The 17,500-nt window shown below is 40.7% G+C and overlaps 1 protein-coding gene across 1 annotated transcript in view; it reads right to left on the minus strand.

Annotated features, from left to right (window-relative positions):
• LOC307163959 (dedicator of cytokinesis protein 9) overlaps window positions 1–11,971 on the minus strand; it is a 79,180-nt gene extending 67,209 nt beyond the window's left edge. Inside the window, exons 1-2 of the mRNA XM_079880306.1 lie at window positions 11,737–11,971; window positions 7,942–8,058 (exon numbers count right to left, since the gene is read on the minus strand). Coding sequence (XP_079736432.1) covers window positions 7,942–8,058; window positions 11,737–11,853 — 234 coding nt within the window. The 5' untranslated portion in view covers window positions 11,854–11,971. The remainder of the gene's footprint in view (window positions 1–7,941; window positions 8,059–11,736) is intronic.
• Window positions 11,972–17,500: the final 5,529 nt, after the last annotated feature.

Here is a 17,500-nt window from a genome sequence, read left to right on the forward strand (position 1 = left end):
CTGACGCTCGCACTGACGCTCGCACTGACACTCGCACTCGCACTGACGCTCGCACTGACACACACACACTCGCACTGACACACACACTCGCACTGACACTAGCACCGACGCTCGCACTGACACACACACTCGCACTGACACACACACACACACTCACACTGACACTCACACTCGCACTCGCACTGACACACACACTGACACACACACTCGCACCAACGCTCGCACTGACACTGACACACACACACTCGCACTGACGCTCGCACTGACGCTCGCACTGACACTCGCACTCGCACTGACGCTCGCACTGACACACACACACTCGCACTGACACACACACTCGCACTGACACTAGCACCGACGCTCGCACTGACACACACACTCGCACTGACACACACACACACACTCACACTGACACTCACACTCGCACTGACACACACACGCACTGACACTCGCACTGACACTCGCACTGACACGAACGAGCACAAACTAGAGATCAGCAGCACACGAGACACACACACACAGAGGAACGCAGGTTCTCTATGTGGGATTAAGATCCGGGGAGTTGCCTGGCCATGGATATAACATTTCAATGTAATGATCTCAGAGCCACTTCATTATCACTCTTGCCTTGTGTCATGCTGCTCCATCATGCTGGAAATTAAACAGATCATTACCAAATTTCTCCCGGATCTTTGGGAGAAGTTGATTTTGCAGGTCGTTTTGATACCTTTCTTTATCCCCCCCAGTGTTTTTAGGCAGAATCAGGGGTGGAGTGAGAGATTGTAAACATTCGGGGCTAAGCCCAAATGCAGTTTGTCCAAGGACATTTTAATTTGGCCTTAACAGCTTTACTGACTTAAAAGGAACTTTTGTTGTACCATGCTGGAGTAAAGTTCATAAAATGATCAGTGTTTCCCACAGGATTTTGTAAAACTATATTGGGGGACCACTGTTGGAACGACACAGGACTCAAGCTAGCGTTCACTTTTTTTTCCAATTGATTTCCCAGATGTCCTGAACAGTGAGGGAAAATAACTGCACCAGTCTTCTGCTGTCCAATCCTTGCAGTTCCTGCAGAATATCAGTCAGTCCACGATGGTTTTCTTGGAGAGAAGTGGGTTCTTTGGTGCCCTTCTTGACTCCAGGCCTTCTTTGAAGTCTTGGCCTCAGTGTTTGTGCAGATGAACTGGAAACCCCCTGCTGTCTCCTCACGCCTGCTGGATGCTCTGGGACGTCCTGAAGCCTTCTTCACCACAGCTGAACCTCTCTCCTTGAAGTTCTGGATGATCCGGTAAATGGTTCTTTCAGGTGCAATATTCTTTGCATCAGATTCCTTGCATGTGAGGCCATTTTGATGCAAAGTGACGATGGCTTCACGTCCTTCTCTGGAGGGAACCAGTGCTAACACAAGAACACAATGATTGGAGGGAACCATTGCAAACACAAGAACACAATGATTGGAGGGCAGGGAAACATTGCTAACACAAGAACACAATGATTGGAGGGAACCATTGCTATGATTGGAGGGAACCATTGCAAACACAAGAACACAATGATTGGAGGGAACCATTGCTATGATTGGAGGGAACCATTGATAACACAAGAACACAATGATTGGAGGGAACCATTGCAAACACAAGAACACAATGATTGGAGGGCAGGGAAACATTGCTAACACAAGAACACAATGATTGGAGGGAACCATTGCTATGATTGGAGGGAACCATTGCAAACACAAGAACACAATGATTGGAGGGAACCATTGCAAACACAAGAACACAATGATTGGAGGGAACCATTGCTATGATTGGAGGGAACCATTGATAACACAAGAACACAATGATTGGAGGGCAGGGAACCATTGATAACACAAGAACACAATGATTGGAGGGAACCATTGCTATGATTGGAGGGAACCATTGCAAACACAAGAACACAATGATTGGAGGGCAGGGAACCATTGATAACACAAGAACACAATGATTGGAGGGAACCATTGCTATGATTGGAGGGAACCACTGCCATCACAAGAACACAATGACTGGAGGGAACCATTGCTAACACAAGAACACAATGATTGGAGGGAACCATTGCTAACACAAGAACACAATAGGCTTGTTTGAGATGAGCAAAATCTGCACAGAACCGATCACCGGTGATCACCGCGAGATGCATGCCGGTTAGAACTGTGTCCGAGTGTGGTCCGCCTTGCTCTGATGTCATGCTGACGAATGTCAAAAAACTCTTGTGATGGCGAGGCGGCCGTGTCGGATTCTGCAGTCGAGCGCAGTTGCTCTCCACCGACTGTGCTGATCAAAAGCATGATGGGAAACGACTTGCTGACGACACAGCTTAATGCTCATTGGTTTTTGTGGATTTCGTAGATTCAAACAGCGCAAGCATCTCGTTTGAGCAGAATATCGCAATGAGGATTTGAAATGTCACATAAAAAAAACAACAACTGATGATTATGCTTAATTAATGAAGAAAAGCAGAAAGTGTGATCGTGATTAAAATATGACTAATCGTGCAGCCCTAATTTTCTAAGGCAACCCACCAACTAGCTGATTTTGGAAATACATAGTTATGCCCATTCTTAACTAGTAGCACCAACAGGAATTGCAAAAATAATTACTGTTAATCAACAGGTTTCCCAAAAACTAGCTTTATTCGTTCAAACCAGAGGTCCCGTCTCAAACTCACAGCGTTGGTTGAGCCATTTTCAATATATACTGTCAGATAAATAGAGCAATATTTTTTAAAGCACTACAGATCAAGTTTCACTCTTTGGAACGTCAACATACTGATGGCCCATTTACCACTGTCTCTGTATTAAAGTCACCACAAAATCAAAACTGAACTATTGACTATAAATGATTTATCTGTTAGACAGACAACTCCTCCCTCTTGCAGCTCATCTCTTCTCTTCTCTGATGATGAGGGCGGGGCAACCTGTCACTCACATGAGATCCACCAATAGCAAACCACAACCATCCAATCAATTCCACACAGACAAAATTTCCCCACCCAACATTTGTTCTTGTTCCAGAAGCCGTTTCACTCAGATATACGGCACAATAGAGAAGAAAAGACTTTTGCAACTTCTGTTTCATGTAGACTTTAAAATGGGACAGGAAGTAACATAAAAAATGGCAGACTTCAACTTCAACCTGTGAACAGTGAGACTCAGTGACCTGAGCCACAGATCTCATGACCCTAGGCTCTGTCCATCCTGATCTATGAGCATCCCAACACAATGACCCATTCCACATCCACATCCTGATCCTGAGCTCTTTCTCTCGCTGTCTGCTGTAGTTTCTCTGATCACACTGTACAGCTGCAGTCATGGCTCTCAGGATAAAGGGTCAAGGCTGTCTGACCCTCACACTGAAGTCCAGCACTACATCTATGCTAAATGATATCCTCTAGAGCGAATCAACACATCATCAGCTACACAACAGCCCAGAGATCCATGCTGTAGTATGAAGCTCTCCCCAAACCAAAGATTTTCCCAATGGACTGGTAACTGGTTCATTTAAGCCATTAGTGGACACGTTTATGATATTACTTTAATTGAAAAGTAGTATGAGTTTCAGGGGTGAGAAAGAATATTATTTCTAACATTGCTAACATTGTTATACATTACAGCGAAAGCACACCGGCAAAAGCACGATTATGAATGTGGTGGAAAAACAGCAAGGAGACTATCTGAACATCTTAATAATTTGTTAAAGTCCCCCTGTAGTCAATAATTGTATTCCTTAAAACTCATCTTTGATCACCAAAATGACATATTTAAATGTTTTTTCCTTGAAAAATATTTTCTTCTTGCCTTAAAATAACTTGAATGTAACTCTACACCCTTGCCTCGTTTAGTTTACGGGGTTCTATGAATATGCAAATGAGCCCCGCCTCCACTCACTCACTCAGCTCAGAGATCCACTCGTTGATGATCACACGTTGATCTGATTGGTTACAAGGTAGTTTGTGACGTCAGAAACACCAGTGATTTCAAAGCGTGTTTTTGAGACTGTCTTTGGTTCACTGCAGTTTTAAGGAGAAAATGTTGTTTTCTTATGTTGACTAATGAATTTACACATGGTTTGTCTTAAAGGGGTCATGAACTGGATTGTTTTATTATTTTATAATGTTCCCTGGGGTGCCCTTATAATGTTAGTATGATTTTTACATAAAAAATTGTCATAATTTATAAATAAAAGCCATTTTTCCAAGCCTGATTTCTGCCTCAGATTTGAACGCTCCGTTTTAAGGGGCGTGTCTGCTGTGAGACTGCAGTGTAAACACCCACTGCTGTGATTGGCTGACATGCTTGCATATGAAATAGCTAGTATTACATGAACTCTCTCGAAAACTTTTACTACGTTTTTACTATTACAGCTATCGAGATTAACAAATCGTGAAAAGTATCGTTTAAAGCATTATATTTAAATCTATTCCATCACATGAAAGGTTGCAGCATGATGAGCACTGACTGAGCAGATGACAGACAGTCTGTTGATCGCGTGAATAAAGATCTTATCATTGCAACGCAATTTTTGCACTCTCACAAATGCTTACACCAAATCACAATGCAAACACGATGTGAATACACAGTAAGAGCTTCGTTGTGTAGTGTAACAGTGTCATTATTTCATCACGAGTTTGGTAAGTGTCCAGATAAGCTCTCGCGGCTCGCGCTGTGCTGTTTGATTGACAGCTTGGGCGAAAGGGATCGTTCTTTGATCGCTTTCTGTAGGCTATATAATTTAATAACAGTTTAAAAAAAGATTATTTTCATAATACTATGAGAAATTATGTGAAGTTGATCGTTAGTCACTGATGCATAAACAGTATTGAACGATTTTAAGAGAAAGATATCTGAACTTGAATAATTACACATCAGAAATCACTGATCGCAGATCAGGCATTAGAATACACATGGTTACTTACATGTTGCTGGCAGATCCGTGTCGGGAAATTGTGATTGACTGATTTAATAAAGTTTAACCATGCTGGAATCTGAAGGAAGCTTATGCAGACTGTCTTCTTCCACAAACAGGCGCTGCACAATATTTAGTAAACAGCATGTTTATTGCTTGTAAGTAGCTCGATCCGGTAGCAATTATCATGTCGTCCTATGTCATTTAGCATGTTTGGGCGAATCTGTGGGCGGGGCTAAACAGGCCGTGTTGAAGTAGGAGTTGATCTTCTTTTGTGGAAGCGGTGTTTTATCCTCTTTGACGTCATAGTTCCCCACTTTGAAAAACGAGTCGTTTGCTGAGCCTGATGTCTATAAAAGCTTTTATTGGACTAACAAGGTAGTTTTCAGTTCTGAAACTTACAGGATATTATTATAGTATGATGATCTCTTATATGTCAAAAGCTCAAGGAAACTTTGATTTCTCAGTTCATCACCCCTTTAAAGCATATTAAAAACACCACATAGACATATAAACAACATTAAAAACTTGATTTTCACCACAGGGGGACTTAAACATACCAATGCAGTTAAATATTAATTTGCATCACTGGATATTACTGTCAGTTTTGAACATTTTCATCATAAAACAGTTGTCAAACATCAAATATAATAGTTACTTAAATCTTTCCACACACTCTTTGACTGTAAAGACTAAAGCATCACGCTTGAATTCACACTCATCTTCCTCCGAACAGTAAGACCCGCCGTCTTTGATTTGATTGGCCATCTCAATCATTTCGACATTGACGAGGGCTGTTTCTAATGATGTCTAATGATTGGGGATGGACTTGTCCCCCTCAGTGTCTATGGGGGTTGCGAACTCAAACTGAAATAGTAACGGAATATTTAGCCTATTGTATAAGAAAGAAAACAGTCTTCTGCCGTTTGTCAGCAGTGAAGCAGTGATGCTTGTGAATGACCCTGAACTGCAGGCAAAGACATAAACAGTATCAAAATATGGAAACATAGTTTCTCTGACAGGGTCCTGTAAACCCCAGTACTGAAGTACGGCTAGAAATGTCTCTGAGAAGCACTCGATGAGACAGCGAAATGTTCCTCAGGGTTTCTGACAGCATGATGGTTAATGAACTGGGCCACAACAGTGCACAGAGCCATTTCCCAGTCGAGATAACCCAGGATCTGAGATCACGATACCAAAGCACTTGAATTGCTCCAGTGGGACGCCCTAACATCCGACTGCAGATGAAAAGCATTCGTCAAATGCAGGAATAAAGTCTGCATCTCTCATTAGAGCTTTCAGCTTATAGTTAACACGTGTCACTAACAAGTTAACACATAAGACCCGCAAGACCAGCACAAACCAGTGTAAACTAATCTTGCAGATTCAGACCTTTCATCAGTATATGTGAACCGTGCTGGCAAAATGAGTCGCAATGAGCAAACTTTCAAAAATGAGTTATTTATACAAAAAAGTTATTTTCACATTTTCTATTAAAAAAAACCTTCATAATGATGTATGATTTGTTGGAATCAGACCAAAAAAAAAAAAGACTGAGCTGCACCAGTTTGAAGTCGATAGAGTCAGAGAAGTCAATTTTGAGAAAAATAAAGATAAAGTTTTCTGAAGGTTCCAAAACAAAATACTTTTTGTTTTCTGTACTTTTTTTCCCCATGAAACCACAATTGTTTGATTAACATTGATGAAACAGATAGCCTATGTATTCAGACCTGTACTTCACGGATCTAATATAATGTTACACATCAAATGGTTTTCCCCAACAATTAACCAAACGTTCACTTCAGACATAACAAGAATACTTGCCAAGACAGATATTTTGAAATGCTGTAATTCTGTGTTTATATCGGGATCAGGCGCTGTCTGATGCGTCTTTACGCACATGCTTCGGATCTGTCAGTCAGTGCGAGTAAGATCGTTTTTTGTGGACAAAGGTAAGGTTCACCTCTCAAAAAACGTACGAATAAAGATAGTTTTAGATGTTTAATTGCTATTTGGAGCATTGGGATCGCTACACGAGGGCTTATAGGAGTAGGTCAATTAGTAGTAGTAGTTCATGTCTTTCTTTCTTCAGTCAATAAAGAAATGAAGGTTTTTGAGGAAAACATTCCCGGATTGTTCTCCATATAGTGACTTCAATGGGGTCCAACGGGTTGAAGGTCCAAATGTGAGTTTCAGTGCAGCTTCAAAGTCTCGACACAATCTCAGCCAAGGAATAGACAAACCATCTGACATTTAAAAACAAAAAACAAAACATTTATATACTTTTTAACCACAAACGCTCGTCTTGCGCGTCCAAAATTTCACATATTATGTAATCACGTTGAAAGGTCACGCATGTTCCGGTTCAGAAATGTAGGGAAGATTTTCTCCTCCAACTTCAAAATCGTCCAACATCGTTGTTTTACCCTTTTTTTTTTTGTTAAATGCCGTTTGATTTAGCCTTTGCATGTTGGCTTTGTAAACACTAGTTCGGTACTTTCGCCTTCGTCACGCGTGACCTTTAATGTGATTAGGTAATGTGTGACGCATCACAGCTAGTGCAAGACGAGCATTTGTGGTTAAAAAGTACAGGTATATAAATGTTTTTTTTGTTTTTGTTTTATAAAATGGCTGAAGGTTTGCCTAGATATTCCTCGGCTGGGATCGTGTAGAGACTTTGAAGCTGTTGGACCCCATTGAAGTCACAATATGGAGAAAAATCCTGGAATGTTTTCCTCAAAAACATTCATTTCTTTTCGACTGAAGAAAGAAAGACATGAACATCTTGGATGGACGTGAGGCTGAGTAAATTGAGTTTTGTGAAAACCTCAAAAATCAGCCATTTTTCACATGTTTTGCCTGTAGCTCGAAATTATCCCATGTGTATTCCGAATCCAGCACGGGTCACATATTATTCCTGTCAATAAATGCACATTTGAACATCATGTGGTGTGTAAAGTGGATGGGATAGGATAGGATCCCACGGTAAAAGCCTGATCACCTGGAAGTCCTCCAGAGGAAACTGCAGCATGTCTCTGAGTCCATCGCTGAGGATCTGAGTCTTCCTCTGAATCAGCACACTCTCATAGTCCAGAGGCTCCACCACACGCGGCTTCACCTGGAACACACACACACACACACACACATTCAGCAGATCTTCATATTCCAGCAACTCACAGGGAATGAATTAGCACAATCAAATGAGGAAAGGAGTGATAGTCCCATAAAGAAACATTATTCGAATGAGCAACACCTGATGATTGACCATTGTGACTGTACAGAATCAGTGGCGTTTAATGGGAACATTATCTGAAACAATGACCAACTCCCTCTGACCCAGTAAGTTAAACTTAAACCCAGTAACTTAAAATCACACTTTTTTTAAAAAGATTAAAAAAAAAGAGTTTTTATGATAAAAAATGAACTCTGAATGTTAAGTGAAGAACTACACTGCTCATAATCCTGAAGCTCCACCAATCAGAGAAGCTGCTGTTACAACGAGAAGAGAAATCACAGCAAAAAGAGCAACAAGCTTTTTGCAAAAAATCACACAACAGAGTTGCTATATACGTCATTTGGTATGAGTAATTCATATATATATATATATATATTCGAATTGAAAAACCAGGCAGTCAATGTGCAGCGATCACGATCCTCCCTTTCTCATTTCTTTCTGTAAAGATAAATTGGTGATCTCTGAAGAATATGGGAATTTTGGACGAGGATCTTGGTAATATGTTTCCACTGATATTGTATAGGAGGAATCTGGGAGTGTGTGTGTAAGACTAAGTGAGATAACACAGTCCACTCACACATCTGGGAGTGATATTGGCAGAATGACCTCAGATGCTGTCGTCCATGGAGACGGCGCTGTTTTGATGATGATATCATAACTGGATAGACCAATGAAAGGCCAGAATCTCACACAAACACCACGTCAACATTGAAGCTTACACACACCACAACAGGTTCACTCCCGCCAATGTGTGTGTGTGTGTGTGTGTGTGTGTGTGTGTGTGTGTGTGTGTGTGTGTGATAAGCATGCAAACCAATACTCTCAAACTAATCCAGACTCATTAAGAAAACATGCGGCAACATTTTAGCAAACTAATATTACGTTGCTTGCTGCACGTTTCGAGACACGTTCAAAGTAAAATGTCCAGTGAGTGGCGCTAAAAATGCGTTCAGTTTTATCCAAAACCAATGAACGTGAACCTGGCAAGGTTTATTATGTTAGATGTTGTTTGTATCAAGGCAGTTCAGAAATGAAATGAGTGGCACTAAAAGCTCAATGCGTTTGAGAATAACACACACCAACACTAAACCCAAACAACTGTGATAAGATAAAAATGCATTTGCTGAAGCAACCATGAAATGAAATCCTGCGTCTTCAAGTCTTTGAGCTCTTCTCTCGTGGCGCGTTTGGAGCTTTACAGAGAGATGAAGTGCATGTGTTTATGAGTGTTCATAGACATATTTTAGACATTCAGCAATTTAATCTTTAACTCAAATATGAGAGAGCTGAGTTACAGTCATATGACTGACGGGTGATTTTATTGTTGCTATAATGAAACTAACCGTAAAAGGTAGAAACTCACTCTCGAGTAATTCCAGCGAGTAATGACACTAACTTCAGTTTTCTGGACTGATAACTGTGACTCAGCCGTTTCACAAGACTGGAGCTTTTACATTAATGAGATGGTTTTGTCAAATATGTTGCTTTACATAGCTCAGCATTTTTTTCAATTTTGCCTTCACTATTTATTTTAAATGGCCCTGTGATGTGACGGAGGTACAATTAATTTCATTTAATTAATGCCAACTTAAAATTTCCAATTATAGCAACTATGAACAATTATTTAAAAAAAAAAGAAAAGCTATAGGTAAAACTTTACTTAAAGCCTTTATGATAATGCATTAAAGGTATTCATAATGTACATTATAATGCAATGGTTAAAATGCATTATAATATTCACAGATTCCTTCTTACATCTTAAATTTGTTGTTTGTCGTGTTTTAATGCTATATATAATGTATTATAACTGTGGTTACAATTATTCATGTGACCATACAATGCATGATAAGTTGCATTGCAAGGCATAATTAATGCATAAAACAACATTTATAATGGATTATACATAAAGGCTTTAAGTAAAATGTTACCAAACAGTTTTAGATGGAGTATAGCATGTGGACAAACACAAATGGGAAAGACACACACCTTTATTTATTCCTGGGAACATGAATGGGACAATGTTTGCACAGTTGTGTTCAAAATGGCATCACAGTAGAGTGTGTGTGTGTGTGTGTGTGTGTGTGTGTGTGTGTGTGTGTGTGTGTGTGTGTGTGTGTGTGTGTGTGTGTGTGTGTACTTCTTACAGCTGTACTCTGAAACACACACACACACTCTAACTGAACACAACAGGCTCACAAATGACAGCGCACTGAGTTTCCAGAATAAAGTTCATAAATCAGCAGAATATATTGGATTAAACGGACAGCAGGAAAGACATACACATGTGAGATGATGGAAGCTTGTGTGTTCTCCCTTTAAATCATCTCAACACATAGTCTCTCCAGTCTGAAAGATGATCTCAACTCTATTGTGTGAGTAGCATTAGAAAGACAGGAAATATATAGTATGTGTGCACTGACAGTCGGGTTTGAAGAATGTGTGTGTGTGTGTGTGTGTGTGTGTGTGTGTGACAGACAAAGTGAGTCTGGATTCAGGCGATAATCCTGATGAGATATTTGAGACCTTTTTTTAACCCTTAAAACTGCCACTACAGAAATGCCATCATATTTCCTCCAGTTTGGAATCGGTAAGATTTATTAATGTTTTTAAAGTCTCTTCTGCTCACCAAGGCTGCATTTATTTGCACAAAAATAGTGTAAAAACTGAAATATTGTGAAATATTATTACAATTTGAAAGTGTCTTGACTTCAGTGTCACATGATTCTTCAGAAATCATTATAATATGATGATTGCATGCTTAAGAAACATTTCTGATTATTATCAATGTTGAAAACAGTCATGCTGCTTCATATTTCTGTGGAAACCGTAATCATTTTTTTCCAGAATTCTTTAATAACAAATAGAAAGTTCAAAAGAACAGCATTTGTTGACACAGCCACTGATCAATTGAATGAATTCTAGATGAATAAAAGTCTTCATTTATTTAAAAAACAAACCTTACTGAACCCAAACTTCTGAACAATAGTTGCAGAACCATGTTTATATTAAGAGTATCACACAGCACCACATCACTGGGATATCTCATGATCTGACGCCATCACTGTCCCACATCAATACTTCAACCCAAAACCTTTAACCTGCTCCAGTTTACAGGCACTAAACGTCTTCAACAATAACCATTCTCTCACAACCACACATAACGTCTTACGCTTCAACTCAACTTACACTTGAACTATCACAAACATTGATTATTGAAGTATCACAAAATTCATCATCATAAAGATGATTAAAAAAGGTTGATTGACTATTATACTTTCACACAGTTGAATGACTGAATAAAAACTACTACAATGTTTGTTAAAAATAATGAACTGACTATGAAACTATAAAGCTGACTGATTCCACAAAATGACTTGACTATCAAACTACAATAAATCAAGTAACCAGCTCTCACTCTCAGTCAGACTATCATAAACTCTTTCAACAAGGCAGATTCATCAAATAACAATCACTGAGCTGATCTATCAAACCCTTCACCTTCCCTCAGTGAAAGCCTGTGTGATCCTCAGACTCTGGAGTGTGTGTGTGTGATCGACTGACCTTCCTCTGAGGACTCAAGTGGTCCTGCTCGTCCTCCGGCACGGGCACATATTTAAACTGCTGAGGAGACTCGATCACCAGCTCTTTCTTCAGCGCTTTCCCTGTCCTGCCCTGCATGACTACACACTCCTTCTGTCAGACACACTCTCCTCAGCATGTCCAGCAGCCGCTGCTCTCTCCAAAACACACACACACACACTGGACACGAGCCTCACCTCGAGCTCTGACTGAAGACAGACCGCCCCTCCCACACACACACACACACACACAGACACACTCGCACACATTCCTTCCCTCAGTCACACAGCCTCTTGGGATTCACCTGCACACTAATGACAGTGTCCCAACACACACTCACACACACACACACACACACTCGCACACACACACACACACTCGCACACATTCCTTCCCTCAGTCACACGGCCTCTTGGGATTCACCTGCACACTAATGACAGTGTCCCAACACACACACACACACACACACACACACTTGCACACATTCCTTCCCTCAGTCACACGGCCTCTTGGGATTCACCTGCACACTAATGACAGTGTCCCAACACACACTCACACACTCGCACACACACACACTTACAGACCAGAGAGGCTGCATCTCTGAGCTACGTCTCATTAAAGTATGTAACATTGTCTACGATGTTTTTCCCACTCTTAAAAACAGGTTCTGTATTGGCTTTGATGGTTCCATAAAGAACCGTGGAACATCCGTGGAACATCCGTGGAACAACGGCACGACAGGCTCTTTACAGTGGAAAGTCAAATCAAATCAAAAACTATAAAAACAACAGTGTGTGACCTGCAGTAGAAACTCTCGCTCCACAGCGACGTCCTTCAACACCGTCATCAACTGGAGAACGGAGGACGTGTGTGTGTTTGTCATGATGACAGTTAATGATAACATGAGTTATGCGATGGCTAAGAGATGAAATCTCCCATCACAACTTGCAGCGCTGCATTTCATCGAGGCTGAGAGAGACGACTGGTAAATGCCATCAACATCAGCTTTCTGCATGTTTATGTCTTATCACTGTTTTCCATGTTCATGGAGTAAGGATATATGAACTGTGTGTTTACACTGCACTTTAAAGGAACACTGTGTAGCTTTTCAACCTTCATAATATATTTCCAAGACCCTTGTGATGGTACATCGACTTACAATAGGTTGAATGACACGTCTGCCATAGCCTGACGGGGTCTGTATCGCTTTTACTGGCACTACGTGACTTCGGGGTTCGGGTAGTAACCAGAGCACAAAAAGAACTACAAAATTCGACTGCTTTACGGCATACCTCACTTCCCCCAACACGTCCTCAAATTTGGACGTGAGAGGCCAACCAGCGTTTGTTTTCGGCTTTTGTGCGTATGTTTTTGTCATGGGGCTGTTTACACCTGGCCACTTCATGCGTTTTCTCAGATCGGATAGCTATCCGAACGTGAAAAGACCAGGTGTAAATGCCCTCCGAAACGCATTCGAGACGGATTTGAATCCGATCGCTCAAACCACTTCAGGAGGTGGTAAAGTGTAAATGCATTTGGTTGTTGAAACCACATATGTAAATTGTACTCCTCCCAAAAATGCTAAAAAAATAAAAAAAATAAACGTGTGAAAGCGTGTTATAGGCTATATGTAATGTAATAGCCAGATATGACGACGCTACTGGAACACGCATCACCGCAAATGAGAAGATGAGCATAGTTCATTAAGCCAACGTGCAAACTATCGCAAATCAAAGTGAAAGTAATTTGCAGACGCTTAACACACAATCATCATCATTAAAAGTAAAGAAACTAAATGATCTTACCACGGCTGTTGCCGCTCTCTCTTATTGCGGTCATTGATTTAGAAATTTTAGCTGATGATCAATAAAATGCAGCTCATATCTGTTGCTTTCGGTGACGTGCACTCCATTAAATCTGCATATAGCACGGGAATTGAAGATCGGATTTAAATCCGTTTCACAAAAACACATTTATGTGACCAGGTGTAAATGGAATCGTTTTGATAAATCAGAGAGCTCTCCGATCTGAGAAAACGCATGAAGTGGCCACTAAATAAATCTCTTATTTGTAAACTTGTTTGCATTCTATGTTGTGTTGTATGTTGTTGCGCTGGCTTGTAGTAGGCCTATGTCAATTTTTACATGCTGTTCATTCATCCATTGCTGATAATTAGACCAGTCCAATTATTTACGACAGTGCAAGTATTCTACAGCGACTCTAGGGGTCGCTGTTTGACAAAAACACAATTGTTACACAGTGTGCCTTTAAAGATGTCGGGTGCCGGGGTTTCGTATGGCATGCGTTCGGCCAATCACTGCTAGCTCCTACTGTCCCGGGTTAGACCCGACTCTGAAGTACAGTCTAAGATCATTTAGTAAAGGCATTTCTTGAACTGAAATCATTCCCAGTTCCTGTGGTGTGAACACGCCAAAAAGTGGGTACTTCTGCCCATAGATAGAGGAACTATGAATATGTTCCTGCGGTGTGAAAGCCCCTTTACTGAGCTCCTGCCACACAGTCAGAGCACAGAGCTACACAACACATGTGGACATACATAATACTGAATCTAAGTGCAGTCTGAGACACTACTGAGATCTCTGCTGACACTTAGGAAGAGTAGATATTTCTCAGGAGGCTAAAGCAAAAGTCCCTTCATTTCTTGTCACTGTTTTCTGGGAGAAACGAGTGAGATGTCAGAGATAACGCTATAGGCAGGATTGAGAGAGACACAAATCTGTTCACAAACACTCATTACTGCTTATTGCTCTACTACATTTCAATAAAACATATCATTCGCTCCACATTATTTCAAACTGAAGACATTTTCTCGAGCTCTCTTATTTCAAAGAACCCGTTGAATTGGTTCACGAAGCGCAACGAACGATTCATTCGCGAATCGAACTGATGCAGTTTGATCATCAACTCACTGATTCAGTGATTCGCTCAGAGAGAGTCTTTGAGAGTCGTGAACTCGTGAGTCTGTGCGAAACGTGAGCAACTTTTGCTCTTTAACTGAAGTAACATTGATAAGGAGTGCAGTAACGAGTGATATTTTATTGTGTGTTTTTACTGGAGTAGTTGAGTTGTGTATCTGGTCTAGCGCCGGTGTGTGAGACAGAAGGTTTAAACATGTCTCCTGTCTCTGTGGGCACACCCTGTTTATTCATCTGCTGCGAGGGAATTCCACACACACACACACACACACACACAAAACAAACCCAAACACACTGTTAAGAGTCCACAAAAGGACAGTGAGTGTGTGTTATCTTTTACTATACAGAGACATGCGGGGGGAAGGTTAGGAACTAGCACAGCTGCACTCACACACACACACACACACACACACACAGACAGTGATCTTGCCCGTCATAAGCCTACACTTCCTTAGTCATGCCCCGAGGACAACACCTTTCTGTGTGTGTGTGAAGGGACGAGATGAATTAAAGGGTTAGTTCGCCAGGAAATGAACATTCACTAACCCTCAGGACATCTTGTTTTCTTCAGTACAGAAGTGGAAAGAGGTTTAGCTGAAACCATGTGTCACCGGGAGCCATGGGTATTACTTTTATTTTTCGATAACCCTTGACTTTATATATGAATCCCCAAGAAACACGGTTTCAGCTAAAAGTCCTCATTGTAAAGTGATACGACTCCTGTGTGAACTGGCGCAGAGATGCCTGCAAACATGCACCACAACACCTGAACTCCAGCTGGTTACAGACACTGAGCAGTAAACCCTCCGCTGCTCTTCGGTCAACAATTTTACGTTTTTATTTATTTATTATTTTTAAAGATGCTGTATGTAACTTTGTCTCTCTACTAAAGCATAAAAATGCCATAATATGTTTAAATATATTTTGAGGAAACATGCTAAGTTCACATGTTCCTCTGAAAAACACTTCTCCAGCCACTTATTTTACTTTGAAATGTGTGTTTCCAGGCTGGAATGTGTGTTATTGTTCTGGTCTGTGATACTGCAACGCTGCCAATGTTCATTGTCATTTGCGCTCGTTCCTGTTGCGTGTGCTCGAACTGGCAACCCGTGTGAGCGCCGTGCAGTCTGAGGAGCAGGAGGCGGGAGGAACTCGACTGCAGTGCCTGTTTCCACCACTAGCTGTCATTCTCACAGACTGCACCTTTAACTTGATCAGGATGGTACAAAACCTGGTAACGGGAGCTTGGTGCTGCGGTCAATCAAAATCTGAAAGCTCATTTTTTGAGACATCAAGCTCAAATTTGGAACACAACTTGTTTAGATTTATGGCTTTGATTTTCTTTCAGTTTTAGAGTAAAATGTGTTTTTGAAAATATATATATTTCATATAAAAATTGAAAATAGTATGTTTGTGCATGTCTAATAACAATAAACGTAAAATTCTGTAACTTTTTTAATTTCATTTTTTAAAACCTTTTTCACTTCAGCAATAATCTGCCAAGTGTCGTCTGTGAAAAGAGATCAAACTTCAGTCCGTGCTCTAAAGCGTTCAAGATTTACGAGTTTAGGCCAATTTCCAATTTAAGTTGGAAATTAAATGTTCAGGTCTATGCTCAGAAAGTGAATAAATGGATTTTAAATACAGTGTAAATATAATTTAGTACCATAAAATCCCCTAAAAATACAAAATATTAAATAAAAAACATTATCGAACTAAAATATAATATTCATTTCATTGAAAAAAAAAAAAAAAGATTTGAGTGCACATAACAAACATTTGCTTTGAAAATGATTAGCATCTAGATCTATATTTTCTAGAGCTCTGATTTGGGGGATTTTCTTGTGATTTCTGACCTCTGACCCCTGACATCTACACCATCACACCATCGCAGGCTGTTGCGTAATGAAGACTGGTGTAGTTGGCGATCGCTCCGGCAGGAATGGGGAAACTCGGAGAGGGTGTAACTCGGAATGTGACAAAACACACACGCTTCCCAGAAAAGTGAGTGAGAGCAGTGCCGTTTCTACTAAAGACCTCCGGAGAGATTAAACACACACACAGACGGCAGGAACAACAGAGTGTGTTTGTGTGAAGTGTGTCAGTGTGTGTGTGTGTGTGTTTGTGTGAAGTGTGTGCTTTTGGTCTCAAATTTAATTAGCCTACCTATTGTTTTCCTAATAAAGTGCGAGTCAGAACGATACGCTCTCGGTCTTAGAAAGTGCGTTCAAAAGTTTTAGTCAGAGCAAAGCAATAATATGTCTTTTTAAAATGACATCTTTGGTCCGATTTCAATCCACCCAGCCGTATTTAGTGAAGTGACATGAACAGATGTAGATAATGTGACTGTAGCTCGTCCTGCTTGTTCATCAGCCTCAGCAACACACTGAGCTTCAGCAGCCACTGTGGTTCACCAAAGCTACTCGACACTAAGCGTTTCCACGGGCCACAGCTGTGACATCCACACCATGGGGGAAACTGCTATATAGATATGTTTAATATTACCTCATCATTTGGCCGCAGGATTATTAGGCTGCTGTCACTTTAAGACCTGACGCACTGACCCATTATACTGTTACTCATGCGTTTTCTTTCTCAGCTGTTCACGTCACGCTCACTAAAAACAGAACTGAGTGTGTTTACATGAATCCTCACCAAGACATCATCTGTGTGTGTGTGACTGTTTAAGAGCAATAAGCTGCGAAAAATAACTCAGTTTAGTCCTGAGAGGAGGCTTCATGTGCCGCACTTTGGGAGTTTGAGCACAACATCTGTGGAAATGAGTAAAATGATGTTCAATACACGCAATC

The sequence above is a fragment of the Squalius cephalus genome, assembly GCF_949319135.1.
Source record: "Squalius cephalus genome assembly, chromosome: 9".
NCBI lineage: Eukaryota > Metazoa > Chordata > Actinopteri > Cypriniformes > Leuciscidae > Squalius > Squalius cephalus.